This window comes from Brachyhypopomus gauderio, chromosome 5 (assembly GCF_052324685.1).
Source record: "Brachyhypopomus gauderio isolate BG-103 chromosome 5, BGAUD_0.2, whole genome shotgun sequence".
Lineage (NCBI taxonomy): Eukaryota > Metazoa > Chordata > Actinopteri > Gymnotiformes > Hypopomidae > Brachyhypopomus > Brachyhypopomus gauderio.
The window spans coordinates 2928101-2942250 of NC_135215.1; the positions used below are offsets into that span (position 1 = coordinate 2928101).

The 14150-nt window shown below is 46.2% G+C and overlaps 2 protein-coding genes and 1 long non-coding RNA gene across 5 annotated transcripts in view; 2 read left to right on the forward strand and 1 right to left on the reverse strand.

Moving 5' to 3' along the window:
• Positions 1–1806: 1806 nt before the first annotated feature.
• LOC143513762 (uncharacterized) lies at positions 1807–5124 on the forward strand. Its single transcript, XM_077004496.1, has 5 exons — positions 1807–1848; positions 2386–2517; positions 2618–2686; positions 4131–4223; positions 4728–5124. The coding sequence occupies exons 1-5, from the start codon at positions 1807–1809 to the stop codon at positions 4815–4817; spliced, it is 426 nt and encodes a 141-aa protein (XP_076860611.1). The 3' UTR covers positions 4818–5124.
• A 2067-nt stretch (positions 5125–7191) lies between these two features.
• Positions 7192–14150, reverse strand: part of ano2b (anoctamin 2b) — a 32983-nt gene continuing 26024 nt past the window's right edge. For 2 of the 3 annotated variants that reach the window (XM_077004899.1, XM_077004898.1), the window contains 5 exons: positions 13833–13985; positions 13679–13731; positions 12113–12282; positions 9682–9787; positions 7192–8849 (listed from right to left, as the gene is read on the reverse strand). In XM_077004899.1, the coding sequence (XP_076861014.1) occupies positions 8469–8849; positions 9682–9787; positions 12113–12282; positions 13679–13731; positions 13833–13985 (863 nt within the window). In that variant the 3' untranslated portion in view covers positions 7192–8468. Of the gene's footprint in view, positions 8850–9681; positions 9788–10736; positions 10864–12112; positions 12283–13678; positions 13732–13832; positions 13986–14150 lie in introns of those variants that run through there. The other variant, XM_077004900.1, reaches the window with a different exon arrangement.
• LOC143514104 (uncharacterized) lies at positions 9575–10357 on the forward strand. Its single transcript, XR_013130762.1, has 3 exons — positions 9575–9744; positions 9965–10097; positions 10223–10357. It is a non-coding gene; the product is annotated as an uncharacterized LOC143514104 (long non-coding RNA).

The following is a 14150-nucleotide window of genomic DNA, read 5'->3' on the forward strand; positions in this document are numbered from 1 at the left end:
CTGCTTCCATGTGATCGGATCTATGTTTACTGAGTTATATAAACAACAGCAGTGGAATCATTTTTTTTTACATGTGTCATGTGCTGGGCAGAAAGCCAATGAAGCACAAACCAGTTAGCACCATGTGACCTTTACAGTAGCTCAGAATTAAGGGTGAAGTTCCCACATTTTATGAAAACTTATTTTGGGTTGCCTTGTTGTTTGGGGTAAAAGCCAAATTGGTCACGCCATGTGACCAAAGGCAGATAATGCAAATACAAGGAGAAAGTAAATATGGGCCATCAGGGTGGGCTCTTAGATTAGAGCTATCAAGGAAGTGACCCCTTGGGCATGCTACCATGAGACCAGTACAAGGATAAGGGACCACCAACATTTGGCAGCCCATAAATATAGCAAAGGCCAAACTGCACAGGGAGGAAATAGCTGTGGACTGTGGTTAGTTAGGGTGGAATCCTCGAGCATCTTGTCCTGAAAAGTTCTTAAGACTCATATTCATGGCAGATATGCCAATGCTCATGGTGAATTGTATAAGTTAGAATGGGATTTATTTTCCACTGGAGTAACCAAGGAGGTGAGCACTGTAATCTCACCTATTTATTGCACCTATAAGTTTCCTTGTCTCAGCTTCGGCTGCATTTAATGATACCAGGACGTGTTACCTAAATACTAAATAAGTCTTATGTTTACAAAACAAGAGTGAATCCCAAAATGATGAGTCACAGTGGCCTTTGACCTCACACTTCAGCGACTGTGCCAGGGGCTATGACTCTTAACACCTTAACGCCTGTCCGAAAGCACACGAGGGTGAACCATTCACAAGATACCACACTCCATCCCTGCTGAGATCATCCACCTATGTCTCCCCCTGCTTTCAATAAGCGATATTCATTCCTCTCTCTCTCTCTCTCTCTCTCTCTCTCTCTCTCTCTCTCTCTCTCTCTCTCTCTCTCTCTCTCTCTCTCTCCCTCTCTCTTCTGAATGTGGTGCATGTGGCAGCTTACTGACAAAAGTGCCGAAGCCCTAAAGCCTTCACTGGCATCGGCCTCACCCCGGTCCCCTGCCGCGGAAGTTACGTGCACCTCGGTGCACACCAAGGTGCTGTCATAGTTAACTCCTGACCTCGGTGCAGAAATGAGGGCTTGGGCCCGAGGGGAGGCCGCTGGGAGCGGTTGGCCTCCCACTGATCCTCGACCAGTTGTGAGGTGTCTCCTCTCGTGATTAAGGGTTAGGTGCTGGCTAGGGTTATGCGTCTTTGGAACAGTACAAAAGGGCAGATTTTAACCACATAGCACAGGGGCCGTCATGACAGAAGCAGGCGCAATTCATTAAGATTGATGGGACGGAGGGATTTTATTAGTGTCCCAGTGGCAGTTCTGACACGGTTGTGCTGAAATAGCTGTAATATTTGCTCTTTTTTGACTGGATATATTACTGATTGGAATAGCCTGAGGACCCCACTGCATCAGTGGAACAGCCAAAGGAGAACACACAAGAAAAAAGAAACACTGCATGGGTCTATTCCAGGTGAGTGAGCTGGATTATTCTAACAGCAGAGCCGTTAACACGTAAGGCAGCACAGGTACAAACTGGAGACGGAACAGTGGGGCACCGTGAGAGTGAATGTGAAGGAAGAAAGATTTGTGATTTGTTAAATGCTTTACACTGGATGGTTCAGTTAGATATATTTGAACAATCAATATTACATTTACATCTAAAGGGAATTTGGTAAGTGTTCTATTAGAAAAAGCTTGGAAAAAAAAAACGTGAAAAAACAAAATACCTTACTGTTAAACTCTTCTTTTAAGGATGGCTCATATGACGAGGTTTGCTGCAATTCCTATGTCTAAGGTAATGTGACATATAAACTCCTCCTTTATTAGAAAAATTGACCTTTCACTTACATCCACTGGTAGTAGGCACGTTATAGGCATACGATTTCAGACCGTAGCCTGTTTGACATGCACAATTTCTCAATCACGTTGTTGTGCTCATGACCGGACAGTTTATACATGTGTCAGCGTGATTGCTGGTTTGAGAGCGGTCTGCCTTCCAGAAAGTTCCAGCAAATAGCAAATACATGCCATGTGGTCAGAAGCTGAACACTGATGAGGTGCATGATGGTTAACTCAAGCTGAGCATTAAACAGACGGGCTGTTTCTCCAAGTGTATACAAAATGTTTCATATGAGCAAATGTCTCTAGAAAAGTGGGTGGTAAGTGAATTTTAACCACTCAGCTCGTTAAAAAGCAAACCCGGCTTAGTGTCGGATCTATTTGTTAGGGCCCCGTGCGTGTGCTGAGGTGAAATAGACACTTTTGTCGCGATGGCAATGCTCACACCAAACGCTCAGCGCCTGTGTGCTGTCATACGGTGTCCTCCCTACAGTGCATGAGGGAGATGTGCAAAGAAGAGGACTACGCATTCCTGAACGCCAAGGGAGACACGACTAGGACGCCAGAGACAAGTGTCCCCGAGGGGGACGAGGGACCCGAACGACAGGACAGCCGTGGGGAAAGGGTGAAGATCATCGGGCGGATGGGGGCCGTTTATATCCCGTTTTCCTTAGCATCGTTGGCTGCTAGTCCAGCGTTTGAGCGTGCGTTCTGGTTTTGCACAGGTGTGGCGGAGACTGGAAATGGAGCGGCGGGAGCAGGAGAAGCAGAGGGAGGTGGAGGAGCAGAGGAGGGTGGGTGTGGATACCCCACGTCCAGCTCGCTACGCCCGGCGGCGGGGGACGAGAACCCTACCTGCACCCTACCGCTAACAGCCCAGGCCGTGCTAAGCACAGCAGACCTCTGTGTTCCAGCAGACGCTTGTTTGCGCATCGCTCCTGGTTACAGCTTGCGCTTGCGATGACCCCTGCTGCCCCGGATGGTACAGCGCTGACAAATCAGTCTGGACTTACCCCCCCATAAACCACAGACGCAGCAAGCATGCGGCGGCTTGGCTGAAAGCTCAGGGCTGTATGGGAAGAAAATCATAAGCCCCTGTCTAGGTTTAGGGATGGTGTGTGTGTGTGTGTGTGTGTGTGTGTGTGTGTGTGTGTGTGTGTGTGTGTGTGTGTGTGTGTGTGTGTAAGGACAGAGGCCTTCCCGCTGCGCGCTCTCTGCTGTCGGCGAGCATGGGAGGCTCGTAACGCCAGCATGGGAGGTCACACCAAAGGACCACCTTGTTGTTATTAGTGCAAGCTATTTGCACTTAGTGGGTTAATTGCTCTTACTACAGCTGCACTGTAGTGTTGGCCCTTGGTACCCATGTGTGCCCCCCCGTCTGATCGTCTCATCATGCCCCACCACCAATTTCCATAGAAACAAATAAACAGAACACTACAAACACCCCTGACAGCCTCTCCTCATGCGAATCTGTGAATATGTGACTCGGAAGGAGATGGGGGGGGCGTGGCGGGTGTGGACATTTCAACTGTCTGCACAATGAAGTGCCAGAACGTGTTTTTAAAAGGCGTTACAAATGGAGGCGCCGCTTTTCAATGTTTTCCACATGCCGACGATCTCAAGGTGAAGGCCTCTGCTTACACAAGCTACTCTATTACCGGCGCGGAGACGGGAAAGACGGTCCCCGGCAGACATGTCTGAAGTGTTGAACAGCAGAGGTCACGGACAGGTCACAGCCAGGCCCGTTCCCTCGCACTACATCAACTGATTCGCCCCAATATGGACAGCAAGGCCTGTCTCATAGCAACACAGGAAGCAATTTTTCAGCATTAGGTGTTTTTCTGTATTTAGGGATTGGCCTAACGTTCAGGAAAAGACATCCCTTTTCATAAAAGGGCCGTTAAAATGCCAGAACCTCTATTAAAAAAGTGAGTTACTGTCCCAAGACCAGTAGACACTATTTTCAAATAAAATAAGACTCACGTTTGCAGTTTGTTTCTTTGAAGTGTAATAACACAATTTAAAGTAAGAAACAGCTTTGGCAAAGAAGAGCTTTGAGTGACACTAATATACACTAACATCTTGCCAAGCAGATAACTGAGGGTTAGACTAAATTGTGTCCCGGATGTGTGTGTGTGCATGTGTGTGTGTGTGTGTGTGTGTGTGTGTGTGTGTGTGTGTGTGTGTGTGTGTGTGTGTGTGTGTGTGTGTGTGTATGTTGGGGAGGGCCCTCTACAGAAGAAGGAGGAGCTGTGGAAGAGGCATGTGGCAGAACTAGCATCTGAACGCGAGTCACTCCGTGACAGATCACACAGGCTACGTGAGTTCAGGGTGAGGTAACCCCACTGCTACACACACACACACACACACACACACACACACACACACACACACACACACACACACACACACACACACATACACAGATGTGAGATTCAAGGACAGGCTGACTTAACCAAGCAGTTGTTACATACAGCACAATAAGCAGTATCAAGTCAGGCTGCCTGAGGCATATGTTCATACACCAGTCAACCCAAAGTTAACATTATTCAAATGTTCACAAACACAATTCCTATGAGAACACAGCCAATGAGACACTTGAAATAACGCAGACATTCTTATAGGCTTTGTGACACTCCCATAGTAATTACACAACAGCTCATTCATAATTTCAAATTTCTCTTTCATACCAAAGAAGAGTTTGTAAACTTGTGTCAGGTCACGTTTGAAATTGTGATTAAAATGGATTTAGACGGTAACCACGGAGAGTGAGTAGTTTAGATATTTGTATTGCTGTTTTTAAATCTTTTTACCCCCTACACTTTCACCTTACAGAACTTTCAACGGAAAGTGTTGACACAAGACCTTGGCCTGGATCCAAGCTCAGACAATGAGAAGCTCAGTGAACTCCTCATGAAACTGTAGCGATGGAGAATGGAAAAGAGTGTTAGGAATCATGGGTAGCAGAAAGTAAAATGGCTGTGAGACAAAATGACAATCACGGAACGTCAAAAACCTGCCGTCATAGGCACAGGCCAAGCCAGCTCCCCGATGTGACCCTCGTTAGGGGGCACAGACTGACCAAATCTCAGACAAAGGCTCTAGGAGGTGTGGTTATGTGTGCGGTTACCCTGAAAGAGGGGTGTGTTTCCTTTTCCATGTGAATCTTTATTTCGATTCTTAAAGAACCTTATACTGCCACTCGTGACAAGAGAGAAAATACATAAAGAGAGAGAGAGAGAGAGAGAGAGAGAGAGAGAAAGGGGTGGGGGGCAACAGGGCAGGTTGGGTATTAAATAAAAGAGAATGTGTAGAATCATGTTGCAGCGTGTCTGGACCCTGAGGGCAGAAAAGGACCAGGCTGTAGCCTCTCTCGCTCGACCTCTCTTTGAGAGACATGGCTGCTACCACCGAGATGCTACAATACTACACTGCCACTTATACAAACGCTTTGGAACTAGGCAGCTATTACTGGGTGTAATGTTGTATATTTTTTGCTCTGACCTATAGCTGCGCTATCACGCACGTCGCCTTAACACATCTTCCCACTGTATTTTCTTGTTAGTTAATAAAAGCCTCCTGTCATTCATGTCGCCTTCCGCTCGTTCACGTTGCCCTAATTCTCAGTGGTACAGCAAACAATGAGCTTTACCAAGATGGTCTCCATCTGCCAGGGTTTGGAGGCAGCTTCTCCATGGCCGCACCGATTGCTAGGAATCTAACCAAGAGACATGACAGAGGAACCGCGTGGACAAATCAGGTCAGCTTGGGGTTTTGTCAGTTTCACTAAGGAATGTGCTACAGGCAAGGCTTTACATGCCTGCACACACAAAATGGAGGAATTTAGAGATGCACACTCGCGCACGCAGAGTTGTGTAGCTAACACTTGAAACCAGGTGAAACACAAGTATGTAACATCTCCAGAGAAGCTGCCCTTGAGCAAATTCTGAGATGTTGTGACCGCTGCTCCTCAGATTTGAAAGCCTACATACAGCCTCTATTATCCCTCATTTATATAGCATCCAGCTCCAAGCATTGACAATATATATTTATATATGCTATATGCTATGAGAAAGGTAGATACAATATCAATATATATAATAAATAAACAACTTTTAGTGCTCCTGTAGCTGACCTGCTACAGCAGGAAGAGCAAGGTGCTAGCACTATAAATGTGTGTGTGTGTGTGTGTGTGTGTGTGTGTGTGTGTGTGTGTGTGTGTGTGTGTGTGTTGCTCTGAAAATGTGTCAGCCAAAAGTCTTTTAACATTATCCCACACCTTGCTGGTGTTGTGAAGAAATTCCCTACCAAAAAAACAACAACAAAATATCGAGAGGCCTTGAATACCGACTCTTCCAGTTTGATGGTGGGTATGTGGTATGTTACGTGGCTGTCAGGATAAGGCCTCTATTATTAATGAAATCACTATACAACTGCTCTGCAATTTCGGCATGGCTGCACAGAATTGGGGTCTACAAGCAATTCACATGCTGCCCGGAGCCTGAGGTGATTCAAGCAGAGAGCCACTGCAGTCAGAAGAAGTGGAGAGTGCACAACAATTCCAACGTGAAGCAGGAACGTTTGACAAGAGCCTCTGGTATCCAGCAGACACACTACTCAAGCTGAAGAGAAGCCCTGACTTCAGCCAATCACAGGACCTCTAAAACTGAAGGACGTTTGAGGATTGTCACAATACCTTCAGATCTGTTTTAAAATATAGATTTTAAGAACACAGAGACGGTATTGCTACAGTATTATTACAAAGCTATGGTGTTATTTGAGGGTGCTCTCATCAAATAAAATGTTTTCTTTCCACATTGTCATGCCATTGCAATGTCCCACAGAGTCACAAAGATTGGCAAAGACAAAACCAAAGTTAACCTGAGACTTTTAAAAGCCTGATATTTGTAGACCAAGTTTTCCATAACTTAATTTAAAAAAATTTAAGTTAATTTTAAATAAAATGTGTCTGACAAATACAAACGACACCTTGCTCCTTATTGGCAAGTCTTCCTTGGCCTGACTGGACATTAAATACTCTAAACTGGGAGCAGACATAGCTGCAGCCTAGAGATGTTGCTTTTGGGAATACATTGCATGCGCATGTTATGTAAATAGCCTCTTGCATGAATATTAAGTCCTGCAAGTCCTTTAAGGAGCAGGGAATGTGCCGGCTAGAGGCTGGTCTTTATCCTTCCGGCTCCAGGCCACATGGCGGTGATGGTTCCTTCAGTGATGGCGATCAAACGTGAGGAAAGGTTATAGATGTGGCCATTAAAAGGTCCCGGGAGGGCCCACAGTCATAAACACATCCAGCAGTGTCCCGAGCACCAAGCTGTAGAATTAGAAAAGTGGACCAATAGGTGATGACAGCATCATGGAAGAAGTTAAATCCTGTCTTAATGTTTATAACCTGCTATAAAGTTGGCCTAGTTGACTTCAGAGTAGGTACGGGTTACTGACTGATCTTCGTCAGGTAAGATGTGCTGCAACGTAAGTAAAAAATACCACAGAAGCCCACGAAAAAAACATAACAATGAGCTTTAAGATTAAAAAGATTTATGATATGGCCATAAGTAGGTACAATAGACCTTACCTATCAACATACCCCCAACACATACTTCAGCAACTTACCTCAGCTAAACAAACCGACACATGAACATTAAAAAACTGAACAAATCACTGTGTATGTAAAATATGAGGATTTTGCATCTTTAGAGAAAGAGATCTGTAACAAGATTTGACACTCATTCAGTTTTATGTATTCATTTTTGTACAATACAATTTGTGGATTAAAGTACAGTTTTTCGCTCCTTATTTCTTATTGACTGAAGAGTTTCAGGCTCTCTATTAAACCAAGTGATGTCACATTATTCAGATAAACACATGAAGCCTACAGTGACGCCATTACCTGAGAAGATGAGTTCTATTTATTTGCTGTGATACGCTACATCTCATCAAATTTGCAAAAGCAGTTTTCTGTTTGTGCAGTTTCCTGAATTGTGCAATGACTGCATGAGTATGGACCAGATGTGCACCAGTGTTCGAGATCCACCCCCCCCCCAAAAAAAAAAAAAAAAAAAAACCGAAAGGAACACCATCTTCTCAGTTCAAGAACAGATGGAGGGAGAAAACATTCCAAAATATGTGGGAGGCCCCTTGGAGAAGAGTCCCGCTCCCACTCCACTGTCCACGCTTGTCAACCAGTCACTCTGTGCATGGGATGACCGTAAGCTGTCCAGGGAAGACCGGGCCGCATGCGCAGGGCCTCTTCCACAGACTGCTTAGATATGTCGCGGTTTAAAAAAAAAAAAAAGAAAAACAGCAAAAAAAACCAACAGGTGGCTTGTGGTCATATGGTCGGACATGCAGTACAGAGACGGGTAAAATAACGACCTCTTCTGTTTCTTAAGTCCAGTGGAAAAAAAAAACACTGCAAAGAGGGGGCGGCGCCCTGGGTAACGAGACGGGCGGCTCGGCCCCGCCCTCCCCCTGTCTCTCAGTCCTCCGTTCCGAGCGTGGGCGATCCGGAGACTCCGCCCCGCTCGCCCAACCCGACCCCGCCCCTCCCTGTGCTCACACAGCCGTGTGCCTGCCCGCGTCGCTGTGGGGGGACGTGGAGGCCTGGCGGGTAAACTGGCTGAAGCTGGCGGCCCGGGCTCGGGTGCGGGGCCGCGGGGCCAGAGGGCCGAAGCCGGGGGGGTCGGGCAGGGGGGCGTGGGGCAGAGGGAGCTGCACCTCGGAGGCTGGGTCAGACTCCACCCGGGGGGGCTGCTGCGGACGCAGGGGCTCCACCTCTTTGGAGAAGAGACTGTGGATGAGCTGTAGCTTCTCCTTCTCCTCGTTCATGAAGACGTCCACCAGCAGGGTCTTCTCCCTCTTCAGCTGCTCACTGATGTTCTTGGGCACGTCCGGGATCACCCAGGCTACCAGCAGACCCATGAACATTACCAGATTCTGACACACACACACACACACACACACACACACACACACACACAGGGTGATAATTGGTGTTAAAAAACAGAGGCTGGACGTCTGTTGACCTGAATGGCATTGCATTTCAGTGTGTCTCCCTTCGTCAAGCTGGTCTCCACCAGTGGGGTTAGGATGATTACTTTCAAAACATATTGTGTTACAGATGACTGATTAGCTAACTGAAGAAAATAGGTTGCAATATCAGCGACCTATTCAAGTTACGGTCCATTAATTTTGAATTATTTTCCATTTGAGAACCACATACTTTGCAATTTAAGCTTTCTCTAGAAAAACATAACCCTAACACTATAGAAGTTCACTGTTTTCACATTTATATTCTAAATACGTGTTATATTTTAAATACAGAATACTATTACATGTATTCTGTTACTGCCCAACATCACTAACAAGGTCCAATCAACTGGTACCTGCAGTGGTGGTCAACAGACTAATTTATGATGCGGATGCATAAAAAAATGGGGAAATTGTCTGTGCTGCGGTGTTCCAAATAGGGGTTATAAACACAGGGCAATGCACTTTAAAGATGGGACACGTGAGCTCGTGCTGCAATGACAGCCAAGCTGCTGCTCCCTGGGATGCATGTTACACAAGAAGCAGCATGCATAATGTGATGTAATTGCTTACTGTGATCGGGCGAAAAAGTATTTCAACCCACTGGGGAAACAGAGAAAATCCTTCCTGGATTTCGCATGCAGCTATTACGTAGTGTTCGAGCTAAGCCTGCCGTTTGAGAAAGGCCGGTTTAAAAAACGTCACGGTGTTTGGTTGCTGCCGATGTTAAATGCCGCACCTGGAACAGTATGACGAAGGCCAGTCGTGCTGCGAGGACTGACCAGTACTGTTTGGAGAACTGGTACGGCTGGGGCGACCACGGCGGTTCTCTGTAGTCCTTGTACCTGCAGGCAGAGCAGCAGTTAAACATGTGGGCTAAGAGAGAGGCATTTACGGTAGCTGTCTTTAGCCGCCGGCTGTTTCTTCTGGCTGGCGATAACAACAGAGGGTGAATCAGTCGCACATGCTCCACACATTCCTTTAGCATGTTAGGTCTGAGACATCTTCACTGATTATTCCAGGTGATTTAAAGCAGAGGATCGTGGAGGCACGAACACCCTGACTTCTCCTTGGGTTCCTCCAGGGTTCCTTCGCAGTACCGTGCTGGACTTCACGAGGGAGCAAAGAGTGGAGGGACACTGCAAGAGCTTTCAGGTATCGGCAGTCATCACAAAATACGTAAAGAGTTTGGTTAGTGCCTAAAGTCAACAGTGCTCTGTATAGATCTATCGGAACAGATATCATCATCCAGTTCCTTATATTTAAATATTTATCTGCAGATTAAATCGGTTGCAGTCTGCCTGGCCATCATATTTCTGATGTCCTGCATTGAATTATGAAAACAATGCTTCAGTGCAGAGTTCCTGACCATTCTTCAGTTTGTTGCCATATACAGTAAAGCTTGGATCTTTAAGGCTGGTGGCCCTCCACTGCCTGGGATTTAATTTACGCAGCTGAAATAAAGAACATGCTATGGCACAGATAAGGATTTATTTGATTTGTTGATGTTTTAGACTATTTATAGAAGACTATTTATAGACGTTTAACAGCACTTGAACCCCTTTAAGACCCGGCTACATCCGTCACTCATACAGAAACATTGGCTCTCACAGACCCTCCCTCTGACAGTCTCACACACACACACACACGCACACCCACACACACACACACACACACACACACGCACACGCACGGCTCGTAAAACCCGCCATCACGCTGCCACCAGGACCTCCAGGGAGGGACCTCAGCAGAGAGGTCAGCCCACTCCCAGCGGCCTGAGCCAGGAGAGGCGTCCTCCACCATCCTGCTCCACCCACGTGCTCCACCCGCGTGCTCCACCTGGTGCCCCGCCCAAACAGGCATCTACGGCTGGATGTGATGGAGCTGGCACAGCGATGCAGCTACCTCCCATCAGCTTTTACTGGGAAAACACAGGAAAGTCCCAATTCGCAAGAGACCAAATTAGATGAGGATAATTATCGCTCACCACTCTGGAGATTGTGTCCCATAGGACTTGACCATTATGCGGTTTGGGGAAACAAATATCATTCAGATGACTTGCACTTCAAACTGAACTGGCAGCGCTGAAGGATATTTCAGTAACTCAAGCATGGATTTTGCTTGATTTATTTAGTCACTAAGTAAGGTAGATAATCACAGGTATGCAAACATTCATGCCCGGGACTTGGAAATCCAGGTGAGAGAATCCAAGAACAATTCATACTTCTCAAGCATATGGATTGTGGAAGTTATGGATGTTGGGAGGACATGTAACTCCCATGTAGTTTTAGTGCTGTGGGAACAGCCATTTCTTTCTGGTCAGACCTGTTACTGACTGTGAAAGAAACATACAATTAAAGTGTCACTCAAAGTGCCGAGGAATGAAATAATGGGCAGTGATGGTGTGTCGGTTTAATTCACGCTGCTGCTAAGAGTAATGCAGATAATATAGCTGATCTAGAAGTCACTACTACTGTATTTTGGAGCCACTGGCAAAAGATGGAGTCCACTGTCCATCAGTGTGGGGGGGGGGGGGGGGGGGGGGGTGCTGAAAGCAGGCGTGATGTCAGTGTTTTTGATATGCGGTTAAACATTTAAATCCTTGTAACGTCTGGCCCATTAAGACCAGATGCTAGGAGGAGAGTGTGAAGTAATCTTTTCCCTTCATCTTCATTACATGCTAGACCAAAACAAAGATCTGGCATCGCACCACAGAGGTGACGCGGCATTACGCTGTAGAGCTGAGAAGCTGAGAAAGATGCAGCGCTGCATTCTGGGTACAGAAATGGCGAAAGGTTGATGGGGAAGACACAATACCCCGCCTGCCCTGCACACTGTAGCCCAAAACAATAGGACATCTTTATTTTAGCCACAGCCTAACACTGCAAAACTTAGGACGGTAAAGAGTTAAACTCTCATTTTCTTTACGTTTTTTTTTTTTTTTTTTTTAACGAGGTCTGACTCCCCAGCTAAATTGGCCTACCCTGCAGATCCAGAATCAGAAGTTCACCTAGGATACACACCGCACACAAGCGCTTGTCCTACTTTTCATTTAATTCCCTATTTCCCCTCCTCCCAGCTTCATTTTAACGGTCCCCCGCCACTCAGGTGTGTGCATTACATTAGGAACGTGTGCGGAGAGGTGCGGAGAGGTGCGGCGGGGGGCTCACCTGCACACGGTCACCGTGGCGCCGGCAGGTGCGGTGCCTTCTTTAAAATGGCTGACGTTGAAGTAAGACAGGGTGTGGTCGATGAACCCGTTCATGGTGCCGGTCTCGCTATACATGTACTGATAAACAAGCCGTGGGATGAAATCAGACGTGAAGGAGATGACGAAGGCCTGAATAGTAAACAAAGGTATATGTAGCAGATTAAAGAGACTCTATGCTGGTAACTGTTTTCTTAATTACATTGAATGATAGGCGTAATCCCCCTAGTTCACCTCAGGCGTCAATGTCAACCTCACATTTGTGCAGAAGACAGAACGTGCGGGATTACAGATTAGTCAGGTTAAGCAATCGCTAGTGGAAACGCATGCAGGAGGAATCTCCCTGCTAAGCTCATACGTAAATTGTGTAATTGTGTAAATGTCCTAGAAAGATTGACCAAGTTGAGCAGTATGGATTTAGGACCCTTTTTTACAAGTATGTTGTGATCCTGTTTTGACCACGATATATGAGCTTGCTGTGACTACCTAATAAAAAACACTATAACAAGACTGACTGCAACCACTATAGTATTATATATAACTGGAAATGGTTTGTTAATGTTAATTTGAGTTTCATAACTCAAAACATGGTCAGAAAGTCATACTTGCAAGTAAAGCAAACCTGAAGAAAAATACAACTGCAACTTTTTACATTTTTTACAAAATTCTTTTTCTAAACTGTTCTGGTGGATATCATTTTGCAAGCTTAAAATCAATTTCAAAGCTCAGAATCATTTTAACACTGTTCTGATTCCATAGCGAGCTAACACAGTTCATGAGGCCCTGGAGGAGATGCAGATCATTGTCACTGCTCTCTCCAGCCAATCACACACACACACACACACACACACACACACACACACACACACACACACACACACACACACACACACACACACACACACACACACACACACCAATCACTTTTACATTCAGTTGTATAAAAGTCACCTTGCCAGGGCTTAGAGAGTGAACATGTCTAAAGGGCCTCTACTTAAATAATGTACACAGCATACTGGAAGCATAATTCCAGATTATATCAAGTGATCTCAGACGATTATGAGTGAAACATTATATGTGAAAAAAATAAGCACATCATTTTAAGATCATTCTTTTTCTCTTTGACGACGACCTGCTTAATACGGCACACTTCAAAGCATTCCATCAAATGTTTTCCTTGGAGGTCTCTTGCCCATATTGAGCAGAGTCCTTATCTGACACTGGAGACTGAACAATTCCCATTACAAGCTCACAGTCACAGGGAGAGACAGAACTCTACCCTATAATGGAATGAAAGTAGTATCAACTGGGCCAACTTTTGGGTAACTCTTCCTTTGGGGTCTTTGACTACCAATTCATTAGGGCGCGGCTTTCTGTGCCGTGATTCCTCTCAGGTCTCCCCAGCTTTTGAATCTTTGAGAATAATGGGCTTGTTTGGGGGGGGGAGTTCACATCAGACCCAGACGTGTGTAGTTTGGGGTAAGCCAAGTCCATGGACGACAGCCTGAGGGTTGGGCCTGGCACTCACGTTGATGATGATGGAGAACTTGCACATGCCACTGAGGATGTTGTACCAGATCCCTGCAAGAGAACATTGACACGCGGGTTCAGGTTAGCACTGACAGCTAGCTAACATCTTGAACAGGCGCTTGGCGAGGTGCGAGCGGGGCGCGGTCGGCTACCGATGTCCTTCGCACGCACGGCGTCCGGCCTGCGCAGCTCTGTGATGAACTTCTTTGCGTCCAGGCGAATCTCGATGATGTTGTTCAGGAGGGCGAAGAGCGGGGCCAGAGGGAAGGACGCCACGAACAGGGAGACGAAACCGAACTGGATGACTGCGAGAAGACATCGAGACACAAATGAGCAGACCTGGTATAAAAGCCTGCACTGATTAGAAGTGTTAAGGCCATAAACACCCACTACAAAGTGGATTTTACACCCTCATCTGTTTTGTGTATATCACTGAGGGAAAGATTTATGTGTACTTTACTGTGGCCTAT